At 29.1% G+C, this 14,377-nt stretch overlaps 1 protein-coding gene across 1 annotated transcript; it reads left to right on the top strand.

Moving 5' to 3' along the window:
* Positions 1-839: 839 nt before the first annotated feature.
* Positions 840-9,045, top strand: LOC134247993 (WW domain-containing oxidoreductase-like). The gene is made up of 7 exons (XM_062730411.1): positions 840-1,197; positions 3,610-3,695; positions 4,611-4,818; positions 6,319-6,353; positions 7,521-7,715; positions 7,852-8,019; positions 9,037-9,045. The coding sequence occupies exons 1-7, from the start codon at positions 1,122-1,124 to the stop codon at positions 9,043-9,045; spliced, it is 777 nt and encodes a 258-aa protein (XP_062586395.1). The 5' UTR covers positions 840-1,121.
* The last annotated feature ends 5,332 nt before the right edge of the window (positions 9,046-14,377 follow it).

Below are 14,377 nucleotides of genomic sequence, written 5' to 3'. Positions count from 1 at the left end.
TCCTAGAAAGCAGAATTTTGTCAAATACTACTTACACGAGTAAATTAACACGTGCATATATTAAGTTCCAGGTTATAGATTTTCTCTATATAGAATTATCAAAATATAAAACAATTTTTTTTATCTCCTGAATTTTCTATTAAACATTTTAAAAGAAGTGTAATAATCTATTTTCTAAATATTTAAACATAAAAGAAGAAACAGGTTGGTTTTCTGGCGATTTATATAAATATCTTAAACAGATTTAACAAGTGAAGTTGACTAGTATTTAATGTTCCTGTTTAAAGATGACGAAAGATAAAGGTTTCAACATTAAAAACTGACAACATTAAATCATTTGCCATTTTCATAAGTGTTTCATATTTTCATTTTCACAAATGTAACAGTATTTCCCTCTTCAAGGATGAAGAAAAACTTTTATGTAAAAAAAAAAACTGACAATATGAAATCATTTGCCAGTTTCATAAGTATTTCCGATCCAAATTTTCATTTTCACATTTAAATTCCAGTGCAGTACATGACACGAGTACATATTTCGTAAATTGCTTGCTAGCGAGAATTGTATAAGAAAATACCCAACACACGTAGTTCATTTCTCCTTTATAGTTAAAAACAAATATTGAAAATGCTTGAATAAAAGCCGCCGAACGGAAAATAACCCGAACTTTAACATACATTTAATAAAATCAGTTCGTTATCCCTGTCTAATTTTATGTCGCTAAATGGTCGCAAATTAAACCACAGTGTACATTTCGTCTTAGGTTATTACGAGAATTTAAATGCTGTACCTGCTAAAACTGTGAGCTTGTTTAGACGAGCTATTGGAAAAAATCACTGATCCAGCACGGAAAGCTTACTGTTATTTCATGAATCTATCGAGGGTATTTACAAATGACAGGGATCAATGCACTACCATGTTCGTACGTTTTAATCAGTAATGAAGAAATAGGTACAGAAAACACACAAAATGTGAAGTTCCTAGAACTAGTTATCTTTTTGGATTTTATTTCGACCTTGCATGTTCTTTAGTTCTTTAATTAAGGGTGTTGTGACAGTTTTGATTTATATTTCCTGGCCTATTTCATATGTTTGGATGTCGTTGTTGAAACTGTGACAGAAATATGGGAGCTAAACCCAGTATCCCAGTGGTGCAATTACCACGGGATACGGTTGTCATAGTAACTGGTGCAAATTCAGGTAAGATATGTACACAATAATTTCAATTTGACATTTTTTTTCCACATTTGCATAGTCAATTATGTGTTATTTTATCCTTTCGTTCAGTAAGCAAGCATATAAATTATTAACATCAAAAATAGAATTATGGGCAATTCATTTACAACCAACATCGTGATCAACACATATAAACCTTGCGGTATTGCCATATTATTTTGAGGGAAAGAATATCGATTTAACATTCATGTACCTATCTTTCACCAATATTTATTAAACATCCCTTCTATTTCCGATATAGTGGAAACTTGAAGCACTGACAGAACTATAATTGCAAGTGGTTCTTAAGTAAACAAGAGACACATTAATGAGTTCAGTTTACAGAATTCAATACTAATTTTGGATCTGCTTCCAAAAAAAGTAATCAATATTTTGAATAGGAAAAGAAGTCAATAAAAAGATTATATGTTTGATACCATAATACATTTGCACTTTAACACTTTCCTTGTAAAGCTTACTTATTGGAATAAGGAAATCTCTAAATGCCTAATGCTTTAATTCCCAAATCCAGCAATCATTTAAAGGATTAATTTAATACGATAAAATTGCCATGAAAAAGTAGAGTCGGCAGCCTATGAAAGTGTACGTTCACTTCTCAAATATTCCATAAAACATATATGTCATAAATATATCCAATAAACAATGACCATCAAGTTTTCTTGAATAGCTTTAATTGTCTATTCTTGGTGACAACTCAATTAAAATACTGGTTGTTTAGAGTTACGATACCCCCTGACACACGTATAGAAACTATGGTCTCAGTATCTTTCTCTCTTGAATACCTTTAAAGCACGGTTGACGTTTTAGTCTTTTATAGGCCACCGCTATCAATACAGAATATTTCAGAGCATATAATAGTTATTAAAGACCATTAAAATAAGAATTTGATGCTAAATGGATAAATCTACCAATGGTAATAATAGACCTTTTATTCAAAAATGAGACATGTTGAATGAAATCATACATATGTGAATTTTAAGAGTCAAGGGCAATGTTTGATTACTTACGTCTCGGTGAATTGCTATACGTAACGTTTCCTGACAGGGATTGTTCTATGTAAACATTGTATTTTAAACTAGACAATAAATGCTTTGGTAAAAAACCGCTTTATTAAAACTTTGCATCAAATTAATAACGCTTATACACATGAAAAATATTTAACCTAACATGCTTTGGTAAACTAATTAAATTCACATTAAAAAAGAATAGATAATCATGAATCAGACAATGAAACAGACATTTCATTCGAACTTTGCACTACAGAGTTACTCTATAACTATCAAATTAAGAAGACCAAGCCTTTTCCATTTATATAACACCAATTTAGAAATGAAAGAACTCTAACTAGAACTAATTTCTATTCCTATGAAAGGGTTCGACAAAAATTAAACTAAATTCATTAAATACCTTCCCTGTTTTAAAATTAAGATTATTAATAATTATGAAAAAGCGAAGCAGTATAGTACTTTAATATGTTATTCATCATGAATTTAAAAAATGGGAAATTTTGATAGTTCATTATATCTTTTGTTTATGTCATTATTTAGAAGCAATTCATATATTGCCTAAATGTGCGTTTAAATAGTTCACAAATGCAAAATAGATTCAAAATAAACATTTTTACTATATGAAATGCTGTTCAGGACACACAAGTAAAACATGTTTGTGATGTAAACCGTTTGTACGTATTGTCAATTCCATAGAATAAATTTTAAATATTAAAATATTATCAATAAGTAATTTCATTTTTCCACTGGGGATATGGAGACTGATCCTTTAGATGAGATTGTAAAAACATTTGTAACATGAAAAAGTACACAGATGCTGGCACTAAAAGATATCCTCACTGCCTCAAAAGGCCTCGAGTGACGAGTATAGATTTCAATTTTAAGATATCCAACGGCATGTGTTATTATCAGTGAACAATACTCAAAAGGGATGTTGAACAAACAAACAAACAGGAAATAGAACAAAGAATAATCTTTTTTTTTTTCAATACAAATACTTAATATAGTTAAATTTAACTGTGGACTATTTTTCTCTATGCAGTTTTGCATTATATAGATGATAGATATTCATTCTGATCATGTTATCTTTCAAACACTTTAAATTCCGCTGGGTGATTCTTTATTTTCAAAAGTAAGCCTTTTTTTGTTAAAATAACGTTGTGTCAATTTTTTATGCAATATGGCCAAATCTTTTGATGTGAATACAATTATTGTGTAGGACCCTTTATCAATAAGGCACAATTTCTTATTTTCTGTTTTTATGGCATATCAACGATTTGTTTCAAGCAGGCTTCCCATCTGCGTGCCTGATCGTTGAATATTAAGCATTATATTGATAAAGTCTTACATGGACATTTGTGTATTTCAGGAATCGGTTATGAAACAGCTAAGTACATCGCAATGATGGGAGCTAAAGTGGTTCTGGCTTGCAGAGATGAACAGAAAGCGAACGAGGTATGCATTATGAAAGAATTTAAATGAAAGCGATGTAAAATAGATAAAGAATACTCTAAATTTGTTTAAATACTGTATAATTTTACCTGCTCTTACAGATAAAACACAATAGTTGAGTGGATTATTTTTTGAAATTTAAAGCCTGAATTTGTTGTCGATTTTATCACAAATAATGTTGTTATGGAGTAACATCAAAAATCAATTGCTGTCAAAAGTTTTTGTGGTTTATGCATATTTATAGCGCGTTGGCCATAAAATCTATTCTTCTTAATATGACTAAAATCCAAATCCCTATTCATTAGAACTAATACATTATGCATAAACATTTATAGATACATTTTTGCCTCAAAATCAAAATTTCAAAGTTAATTAATGAAACAACAACACATGGATAAATAATGTGATATCCACAATTGTAAATAATCGATGCTATTGTAGTAAAATTGCTGCTAGTAGAACGTTTATGTTTCTGTCAGACCTGATGATATCAATATTCATAAACGGTACAACTGACTTAGTTATGATGACAATTATTTTCATAGATACACAAAATATTATAAGACACATTTAATTAAGTAGTATCAAACATTTAAGGTGTGTTAATGTCAGCAAGAATATATCATTTCACGAAAAAAGAGATGATATTAATGAAAATAAACATTTTTTTGTTAATACATATAATTTATTCAAGGTTGTATACGAAAATAGTACAGTTTGGTCTATAAAGGTCAGAAAAAGTTGTAGATCAAAATCTTTTTTTGGTTTACCTTGACAAAAGAACATACTATTTGAAGGTTTAAAAAATTTGCATTTTCTTTTTAGAAAACACGAAGTTTTAAAACAAGCACATATTTTAAGATGTCTCCAAGATTAACACTCTCTTGCATATTTATTTTTGTTTTATTTATTTTAAAGGCAATGAGGCGAATGGATGCAGAATTTCAAGAGGAGAAAAGACGTAACTCAATGAACATAATAAGAGATGACCATCTAGCTGTAGAATTCATGAAGTTAGATTTGGCCTCTTTGGAATCCACAATGAATTTCATCAACACATTCAAAGCCAAATACAACCGACTGAATCTCCTTATTTGCAATGCTGGTGTTTACTCTAAAAATAAAGGTGAGGAGAGAGAGAGAGAGAGAGAGAGAGAGAGAGAGAGAGAGAGAGAGGTGCATTTTAAGTATCCTTTCTCTGCTCTATAAAGAACAGAATTTTGCCACTAATATCCCACTAGAGGCATAATGTAGATACTAGTAAGTATGATTAACAATCACTCAATAGGGCAAGAAAACATATAAGTATACAGCAATACAACATAATTCTAGATATTGAGTTTAGGTAAAACAGAGGTGATAAGTAATTTAAATTTTCTCCCTTGCAACAGAAAGCTATACATATGACATCGACAATACAATGCACAAGGATATGCATATTTCAGCAATGCAACTTTCTTGACAACATTCCTCCGCATAACTAATAAAGATCAGCCATTCAATACTCTATGTGTCAAATTAAACTCAATTAAACAAGAGAGATATCAAGTTAAACTTAGTGTAAATATTTCAAATTGCTCATTTTCCACAAATGATTAGTAAATTATTAACTGTCATAATGTTAAAGTAATGTGTAACTGTTTCAATAGCTACTGAAAAATTGGCCTATGTTGAAATAATACATTAAAAAAAATGAATGAATGCATGGCCATATTAGGCTTACAACTGCAAATGCAATGTCGAGAATAAAATCATACAACTAATTTATATATTTAAACTCCGTGCCTCTATTAGTAATGTTCAGTCTGTTTCTCAGACATAAAAGATTTTGTGTTGAGTTTATAGCTTTAATTTGCTTTATCATTATGATTCAATTGATTTTGAATGTTATTGTTGGTATATTATTGCATAAGGTCTTATCTAATATTAATAAGAATTTATTTACTTACAGCATGTTGTTACTAAAAGTTATGTTATTATCAAAAACATTTAACAATTATAATTTAAATGCATATAATTGAGAAAAAAAACATATCTTTTGCAAAATGAATATATACAATGTAGTTTCTTCTGCTCTTTAGTTCATTGTCTTTTATAAAACTAACAAAAGTAGAAGAGAAAGGAAATATTTTTTATTCTTTCGCAGACGCTAACAGATTTCAAAAATAAAATTTTGAGTTGACATATCAGGTAATAAAAATACACTTATATATATTTTTAAATTATCCTGTTACATAACATAGTTATCATAAGTTTATTACTTTAATTTGCTTAAAATTCTTTTCTGTTATTCTAATTTGCTTTTAGAAAAGTGTAATTCTTAAGAATTTTTTCTTAAGGTCTCAAAATGAAATAGACTGAAAATATTAGTAATATTTTTTTACATAGCATGTTATTATTAAAAAAAAAATCAGAATATGTTAGCTCTACAATTTAGATGTAATATAAACTTTAAAAAAACATTTGTTTTGCAAAATGAAAAATGGTAAAATTCCTCCTGCTTTATGGATTTTTTGTCATTTTGTCTTTTATAATAAAATTCACAAAAGTTTTAAAACTTTTAGAAAGGAAAGATGTTTATATTCTTTCACAGAAACTAACAGATTTCTTTTTTTTTCTTTTTTAGTGATGACGGAAGATAATTTTGAGTTGACATATCAGGTAAAAAAAAATAAAAGTGTATCTTTTTTTAAGTTATCCTGTTGCATAAAAAAGTTATCTCAAGTTTATCACTTAAATTTAAGGTATAATAAGAAGAATGTTTGTCATTTTTTCTCTCTACATGCATCTTCAGTCACAGAAAAATTTGTACGAAATATCAGGTGCGCCTTTTCATCTGTTTATGTCTCGATCTCAACTTTCTATCTGCCAGTGGACTTAAAATAAAAGATAACACAGAGTCTGTCTTATCTGTTTTATATTTGGATATTTTATTGAATATATAGACGAATAGGCCAACTAACGACTGAATTGTAAGACTAACGAAATATCTTCAACTTTTCCAAATGTAGTAATGGTCCGCTACTACCTGCATATGGCGTTTATTTTCCAACTTATTCTCTACCCAAGAGCCTTATACGATCAATTCATAAACCAATGCAGCTATTCATATATATAAGTTACTGTTACAAGAATTTCAACAAATTCTTTTCAAGTTAGCATTTCGTAAATTTTAAAGTCGTTATAATGAACTTATCAGCAAAATACACAAAACTATTTCTAGGTTGTATTTCGACTTGTTCCATACAAAAGTTAAGCATTTGTTTTAAATGTACACTTAATTTGACTATAAACTGTTCCGTTCACTTGATCAAACGTAGGGTTCATGACGGTTGCGACTGATCAACAGGATCATCTGATCTGACATCTAGTATTTCCAGGAGTTGGCGTTATGTCCCGTTTACAGAATTGTATTGCTTGTAGTTTTTATGAGATCGAAATCTTTAGATCCATTTGTTTCATTAAATTCGTTTAATTGAAACGCAAGTAAATTTGTTTTTTCTTTTTTGTAACTTGAAGCTCTCTCAATTTTTTTTACTATCATAAGCCATAAGTGTCTACTCTGTAAAGGTTACGATTACATCTTTTACTGATTTAGAATAAGAAAAAAGAAATCAAAACATAAAAATGAAAAGGACAAGGCGGAATTTTAAAATATTTACAAAAATAGAAATTAATAAACATATGAAAGCAACATCGACTTGTTTTCAAATATATGTTACTTGTAAGTCACTCTACACTGTATAAGTAAAAGTATACAGTTACGAGTAAATTGCAATGTAAATTTATTTTACTTTCAATTATCTATTGTTTCGAAATACCTTACAGGTGAATTATCTGGGACATTTTCTTATTGTCGCTCATCTGATTCCTCTTTTGACGAAATCGGGAAAGGACTGTCGCATCGTATTTGTTTGCAGTGAAGCACACCATAAAGCAAAGTTTGACGTTAATCTCGCCGAAAACGGTAAAACAAGTCCTTTTGACGCCGACTCCATATATAACAATACGAAGCTCTTTCAGGTTAGTTTAAGATGAAATCATCTTTTCTTGATATAAATTTATTGAATTGCTTAATGTTTACTGTATATTTATTGATTCATGAAAAATGTAAATGATCAAAAAGGATGATTGGATAAAAGCAGTCATATGTTTACAGATTATGCAAATGTACTATGTTGATAAGATTCTTCTTGATTCGGATGTGGAAGTTTGCTGCGTAAATCCTGGAACCGTAGACACGGAACTGTTCAGGAATGCACTACCAGAAGGGCAGCCAGGGGTTCGAAAGTTTTGCATGGATTGCTTTGGTAAAATTAAAATAAAAGTTAAATTAAAATTTGTATGTAAAATTATGTATTATGTAAAATATATATATATATATATTGAAAAAAAAAACAAAAAACAAAAAAAAAACGCTATATACAGCCTATTATTATTAACTTGATTAGAGAAAAAATGTAGCTCATAGTATCTCTATCCATGAAAATAGGTTTTCACGATTTAAATGGCATTCATCAAAATATTTTTTATGCTTTTTATTGAGTTTTTATTAGAACTGTATTTCTAAAGATTAATCTCTAATTTTATATTTAAAATCTTTTAAAATATTCTTTTAATAACTTAGTGCAATTTTAGGTCAAAAACATTAAAGATTTCACACACGGGTTTTATGCTTTACGTTATTATTTATTTATTTATTTATTTATTCCCAAAGGACTTATTGGTATAAATGTTTCACAGTTTGGATATTACAAACATTCAATTTCCTCTGTTCTTACACGTTAGTCTGCACCCAGCTGGCCCAGTAAAACAAATTATTTTTAAAAATTAATCTTTAAAGAATTTTCATGATGATCTTGCAAAGAGAGATTTATTAACTTACAAACTTTATGCCTTATTTTATGTCATGTCCAATTTTTGTCGTATTCAGTTTCAGTACTTTGATTATTTATTAATTACTTGCGTAAGATACATCAAAGAAATATTGTCTTAAAAGTTTACGAAACAATTTAAATGAGAGGGAAAGGCATGACAGAGTATTACAAATTGAAGTAAATTGTGCACTTTCGAATTCTTTTATTAGTTTCGTTAATATTTCTTGTCTCCTCATCTTTTATTTTCAAGATTACAAATACTATATAATTATTAAATAATAACGTAACAATTTATTTACAAACATTGTTATAAATTTTGAATCAAGGCACAATTATTAACTTTTTATATATATAGTTTCGACTAAAATATTATAATATTATCGAGGCATCTGCATGGAGATGCAAACATTACATTCAAGTCAGAGTTTACGTAATTATGTAATTGTTTGCTTTTGATTTTTCTCTAGAGATCCTGAATATCAAAATTTTCTTTGGAGCTGTACAAGGGAACTTCTGAAGAAATATATACCACCGGATATTGACAAGCTTTTAGACATTCCTATTAACCTTAACAACAAGTCCAAAAATTAACAGACATGGTGTGTTCTAATGTTTGATTGTACAAATCAGTCAACTTTATCCTATTCCATATTTTTTTTATCAAAACTTTCTTCCCAGATTGATTTTAAAAATTATATTCATACATATAAATCTATACATGTATGTATATTATCTGACTCCGTCCATTTTGATTAATATGTCTTTACTGTGTATTTTCAAATACTACTAAGCGTATTGGATGCTCATATTTTTTTCTGCAGAATACGGCCATATTTTTGCTATAAATATTTTTTCCCCGCAAATTTTGATTTAGAATTAATTAGTGAGTAAGGCGTCGTTATGAAACGAACACATATAATGAATTTTTGAAATATTTAATTAAATAAAGTTAAGTAAAGTAGCATTGATTTCACTTAAAAAGAAGACCTGAATGTCTGCATTGTATTATTTCTTAATCATTTTGTCAGATCCATTTTCTTTCCGCAAGATTTTCAATTTAATAATGGTTTGTATCTTACTTATAACATACATGCACATCACACACAAGTTAATGTAGGAACAAATTCTTTGAGTGAAAATTTGAATTTTAGATGTTTTGATGAACGGGGTTGTCTACATAGCATCAAGAAAAGCGTTTTTCTTCGAGAAAATGACGAATATACCGTAAATAATTTTTCCACCTGAAATCTATGAAAAATAAATAAAAGGTCAAATGATAAAAAAACATATGATTTTAATCGAAAAAAGAACTAATTAATTCCTAAATTGAATGCATCGTCCATTTAAAAAAAATTATGTTGCAAAATGCCAATTTTTGTTTAATTTACAATTTTTGAGTGATAAACAGTAATATTTTACTTCATAAGATGTGAAAAAAATATTTTCTACGTAAATATGTACATAAACAATAAAAGTAGAATTTATTTTTTTTTTATAACAAATTTCAATGCAACATTTTGCTGGAAATTCTATGTAATTTCTTTCGTTTCATTCAATGTGGGGATGTATGAGACGCAATATAAACAGACGAAGAATTGGATGATGTTTATTACAGTAAAGCGTACTAATGTACATGTCTTAGAATACAAGTAAACACTTACAGCCACTCCCTGTAATTCACAACACATTTGATTTATTTTTTCTAGACATTGTTCAAATCATTTCGACATGTCTAGTTGATGGTTTATTCAATGATAATTAATAAGTCAGCAATTCTTCAAACGGCATTATAACGAATAGTAGATGAAGTTGTTCCTCTGAATATGACAATTGTTTTGTAAAGTCTTCAATAAAAAAAAATTGAATGAAAAAGTTTCCTATCTTTTATACTTGTAAGATTTTCATTTTTTCCTGTAATGTTATTTTTCTAACCAAAGAAACATTACATGTATTCAACAATAAAATTTTCAGCTCAACAAAACAACGGTCTCTTTTTCTTTATTATACGTTCCTCACTATGTTAAAATATTAACCTTAGTGAAGGAGAAACTTCAGTAAAACTGTGCAAAAATGTTATCTAGAAGTGATGTTAACTAGATGTGGATACTTAAAAATTCCAAGAATTTTTTGGAAAATTTGTAGCCTCAAATTTTTACAAAATTTTTTTTTACAACTTTATATACATCAACAGCATTAAATTAACAATGGTCATTTCCACTTTATATCAACTATATGCCATGTAAATCAAAGATCAACCTCCCACACACTGCATAAAGAGTTCTGATTCTAAGACTTTTTCTGGTATTGTCAATTAACCAAAAAATAAAAATTTACAATATATTACTCAATTTGTAATGAATTAAAGTATTCAAACATTTTAAAAGGCGATAATATGAACGTGTTTTTTACATGTATTTTTTCCATTGAAGTAATTAACAGTGATTTCTATTCACTTATACAGTGTTGTCTTTGAACATTTTTCCCGGGGGTAAATGCCACGCACCACATGGTGAAAATTAAATAAATAGGCTCAATATTAACTCCTTTATAGTTATACAATATATTTTTCTCCATGTCCAAAAAGTACTTTGCACTTGTGTAGAGAGGGTGCTTAAGATGTTACATTTGAAAAGAACGTTTATGGACAGCCAAGTTGTAAGACATACGAGATTACTTTAACGTTTCAATTGTAAACTTCCCTCACTTATGCAGCAATATACTTCCATCACTTGCATACGGGGCTTATACCTTTCAACTGATTTGATACGCAAGAGCATGATCTACGTATGTACAATTTTTAAAAAAAGATAAGTTACAGACAACCCAGCTGCTGAAAAAGGATCTCGGCATCTCCTTTGAAGTAATAATTTCGTAAGTTCTACGGTCGATACAAAGACCTTGTCATCGAATACAATTTTTCCTATACTGACGGACGTTTTTCATACATATTGTTATGTCATAATTTACACACTGAATAGTCGACAGATTTTCCCGATATTTCCCAAGTCATTACAAGGAACACACGGCGGATGTGACCATGCAGAATATGCTCACTCCTCCATCTGATCCCACTTCTGATGTTTTGGGGATCTTTGTTTTCTCTGCTCCTATTTTGTATGGGTAAATGGTCTTTTGAGCTTATCTTCATATACATATTCCATGCATATATGTGAATAACTGTACTTTAACGTTAAGACAGTTTAAATTATATAAATAAATGCAATTTTATTGCCATTCTCTCATAAGGAAGGATGTTTTAATTGTAAATTTGTGAAATCACGGATAGCTAAGTTTATCTGTTTGTATGTATGTTGATTAACGTCCCTCTTGGGAATTTTTCACTCATATGGAGACGCCACCACTTGCTGATGGAGAGCTGCATATTTCATCCTATTCTAGGCACTAAAGGCCATTGAACAGGGAGGGATCTTTTTGTGCCAGCACCTACTGCGAATCGGGTCCTCGGTTTATACTGTTTTATCCAAAAGACCCTTTTCCACCTCCCACAGTGGGATTCGAACCCATGACATAAGGATCAACTCTTTACTTAGCCACTCCAGAGCATACGCTCTAACTACTTCGTCGCGCGGGCGACCTGATAGCTACGTTTACGATTATTATTGTTGCAGTTGACATCAATAAAGTTTTATCCTCTGATATATAATGACGTTCAATCAATGAAATGTTTTCTTTTATGAGATCATTTGAATTTTTATTGGCATATCCGAGTCTTCAAGTAAATTTCTGATATTCTGAATTGAAATGTACAAGCTTAAACTCATTGGTTTCATGTACTTTAGAGGAACGTAGGTTTAATTATGCAAGGGATAATGAAACATTTACCATTAACTCCTTTTTTAGAAGGGAATTCTTCAAATTCATAAGTTTTTGATATTTTTAATATTCTTAACCAATAAAATGGATTTGAATTACCATATCTTTTCTGGATTCATAAACGTCTAAAGTAAAGCAAACAAATATACAAAGCAGGTTCCAGCAAATGCTTTACGAATAGTCTTTCTTTACTAATTACTAAAGGATCAACAACAGTGAAGGGGAAACTCTATGAAAAGTTTACAATATATTCTGGAAATTGTGTACGCTAAAAGAACATTAAAATAATTTAAAATCGAAAAAATTTACCAAAATCAAAACGTACGACTGTTGAACCATTTATACCACAATTTCCAATGAAGAATTAAATTTTAAAACTTTTGTCATCATACATAGAGACATTTTTGCATAAAAATTGAATTAGTTGATTAATTTTCCTTTTAATTGATCATCTGCATACTTAATTTGCTACACATTTTATGATTGTACATTTGTACAAGCACTCTAAATTGATGTTAAGTATCTATGTTTTTACGGAGAACAGGTCTCCAATAATTTATAGGAATTCCATTGTTACATTTAAACCCTGTTTTTCCCGACGTTTGTGTAATTTATATGACACAAAAATATGTATTCAAAAACGTATACACGAAAAGACGAAAACACTCGCTTTGGCTTCAACTCGATTTTGTGATATTATCAATTGAAAATCGTTACTTCATATGTTTACTCGATATACCAAATTGAACTTGAAATAAAAGATACCACAGCGTCAGACGCATGTGTATAATATTTTACTAGATAAAATAAATGTCATTTTCTGATTTTGTAAAAGATGTTTTCAGTGAATGTTACCAAAAATGAATGTCATTTTATTGTACAATGTACTTTTATCATTAGATTGTAGGTGATTCATAATTATAATTGTCGTGCGACACAAAGAATTAAAGGCGATAATTTGAAATACATGTATATAATAGATAGTAAACAATAATATGACGAACACCTACACTGAATAACACACGAATTATTCGGAAAATTGATACGGGTATAAGCCTGCATGCTTTCACAGTTTACTATACTTTTGTTATAAACATTGCTTAGACTGTTGTCTGGGAATTTGCTCTGTTTTTATTCAGACTGTGCTAATTACTTGTTACGCATGTAGTTTCGTCATAGACAAGATATTTGAAAAGACACAGAAATTTTAACGTTTTCAGGCATGTGACAATACAATTCACTCTTTTTACCATTCAGAGAATTAAAAATGTCTTGGGATGATTGAAATTTTAATTTCTTAAAATGAAAATTGCTTTTTTGGAAGAGTGGTTTATATTAGAATAGTTATACTCTGTTTGAAGTCAATAAATAAACAAGTGAGCGCAAAAATTATAAATAAATCTGAAAATGCAGTTAACTCAAGGATAAATCGTTTTCCCGCGATTATTTTCCCAATGAATTTTAAAGAATAAAACAAGGCTTTTGTAACGCTTACTTTAAAATCCTTGAGTCAAAATATTTATCTCCTTATTTATTTTATATACATACATATATATATTTCCTTTTATCGTTTTAAAAGTCAGAGACCTTTGTTTGCATGTTTAATCAAAAGTCTTTGATAAAAGTGTATAGCTCTCGATCTACTGGTCAGTATTTATTACAAAAGAAGAGAAAAATAACCAAGGAAATTGAAGTGTTATTTTACTTAAACTGTTTATTCTAAATAAAAAGTATACAGACAGAAAGATACATAGAAAGACGGGAAACAGACATTTAAAACAATTTCTTAACCGTCTCTGTCCATTGACCAGTTGACCTGAATACTAAATATACATTGTAAATTTGCATTGTCATGGGAAAAAATTAAATAAAGGTCAACAACATGAATAGCAATTCATCACAAAGATGTACTGTGTAGGATAAAGCTATTCTTTCGTGTACAATATATTCATTCATTTTTTTCAATGTTACGCT

This window comes from Saccostrea cucullata, unplaced genomic scaffold (genome assembly GCF_032062105.1).
Source record: "Saccostrea cucullata isolate Sc308-1 unplaced genomic scaffold, CSIRO_AGI_Scuc_v1 ctg448, whole genome shotgun sequence".
Lineage (NCBI taxonomy): Eukaryota > Metazoa > Mollusca > Bivalvia > Ostreida > Ostreidae > Saccostrea > Saccostrea cuccullata.
Note: the sequence above shows the minus strand (reverse complement) of the source record. Positions and strands in the feature narration are given on the sequence as shown.